The 937-nt window shown below is 45.1% G+C and overlaps 1 protein-coding gene across 1 annotated transcript; it reads right to left on the minus strand.

Moving 5' to 3' along the window:
- Positions 1-220: 220 nt before the first annotated feature.
- Pmar_PMAR012794 (hypothetical protein) lies at positions 221-496 on the minus strand (the record flags this gene model as incomplete). Its single annotated transcript, XM_002782039.1, has 1 exon — positions 221-496. A coding segment is annotated over one exon (276 nt), but the record flags the coding sequence as incomplete, so codon positions are not given.
- Between the last annotated feature and the right edge of the window lie 441 nt (positions 497-937).

Raw genomic sequence — 937 nt, forward strand, 5'->3', positions numbered from 1 at the left:
TTATCAAGAGTCCGACATAATAGGCAGCTGCTTGCAGTTCCTGCAGAAATATCTCCACGTCTCTTGCGGATTCCCCGGCAATATACAAATCATCAGCATAACCGAGCCATTCCACAACCAAACCTCTTTCCTGGCACGCTTTCAGTGCCGCTTTCAAACAATGATCTAATACCAATATGAATATCACAGGAGACAAGCAAGAACCCTGACGAACCCCTACTCTCTGGCTGAAAACATCAGAGACCTTACCATTTTGTGACACCCTTATAGCAACTCTAGCATCCGCATAAATCCTTTTTACTATATTCACCAGGAAAACTGGCATTCCAGCCGACTTCAAGACTTTCCACGAAGCTTCCCATGACAAAGAATCAAAGGCTTCCTGGAAGTCCACGAAGACTGATGCGATCTGGTTTGTACTCTCCCATTTCTTCCACAGTAGACGGACGGGATCTCTACAGCTCTTACCAGACGTGAAACCGAACTGATATTTCATTAATCGTTTCTCAGCAGCTTCCTTGATCCTATCTAATACAATTGCCGATATGATTCTTTCCAAATACGATAAAAGCGATATTCCTCGATAACCCTCAGGTGATTTCCTACTCCCTTTTCCTTTAAATAAAGTGATCAATACAGCTGTATGACTCTTCTCGGGCAACGGCTGTCCTCTCCAGAACCCTCTGATCACTACGCCCAACACCTTGGCAAGGTGGCAATGTCGCAAGGTGACCTTGCGACATTCCTCCGAATGCTTGAATAACTCAGAGGGAATCTCATCAATACCAACGGCTTTACCATTTCTCATTCGCTTACATAATTTCTCAATTTCTTCATCATCCGGAGCTGCAATAGACACCTCCCACGGCTCTCCTTCTACCTCGGCCAACTCCTTAGCAATGCGAAAGCCCCTCCTTTTCTCATATTCCTCGTTCCT

The sequence above is a fragment of the Perkinsus marinus genome (assembly GCF_000006405.1).
Source record: "Perkinsus marinus ATCC 50983 genomic scaffold scf_1104296940534, whole genome shotgun sequence".
Lineage (NCBI taxonomy): Eukaryota > Perkinsozoa > Perkinsida > Perkinsidae > Perkinsus > Perkinsus marinus.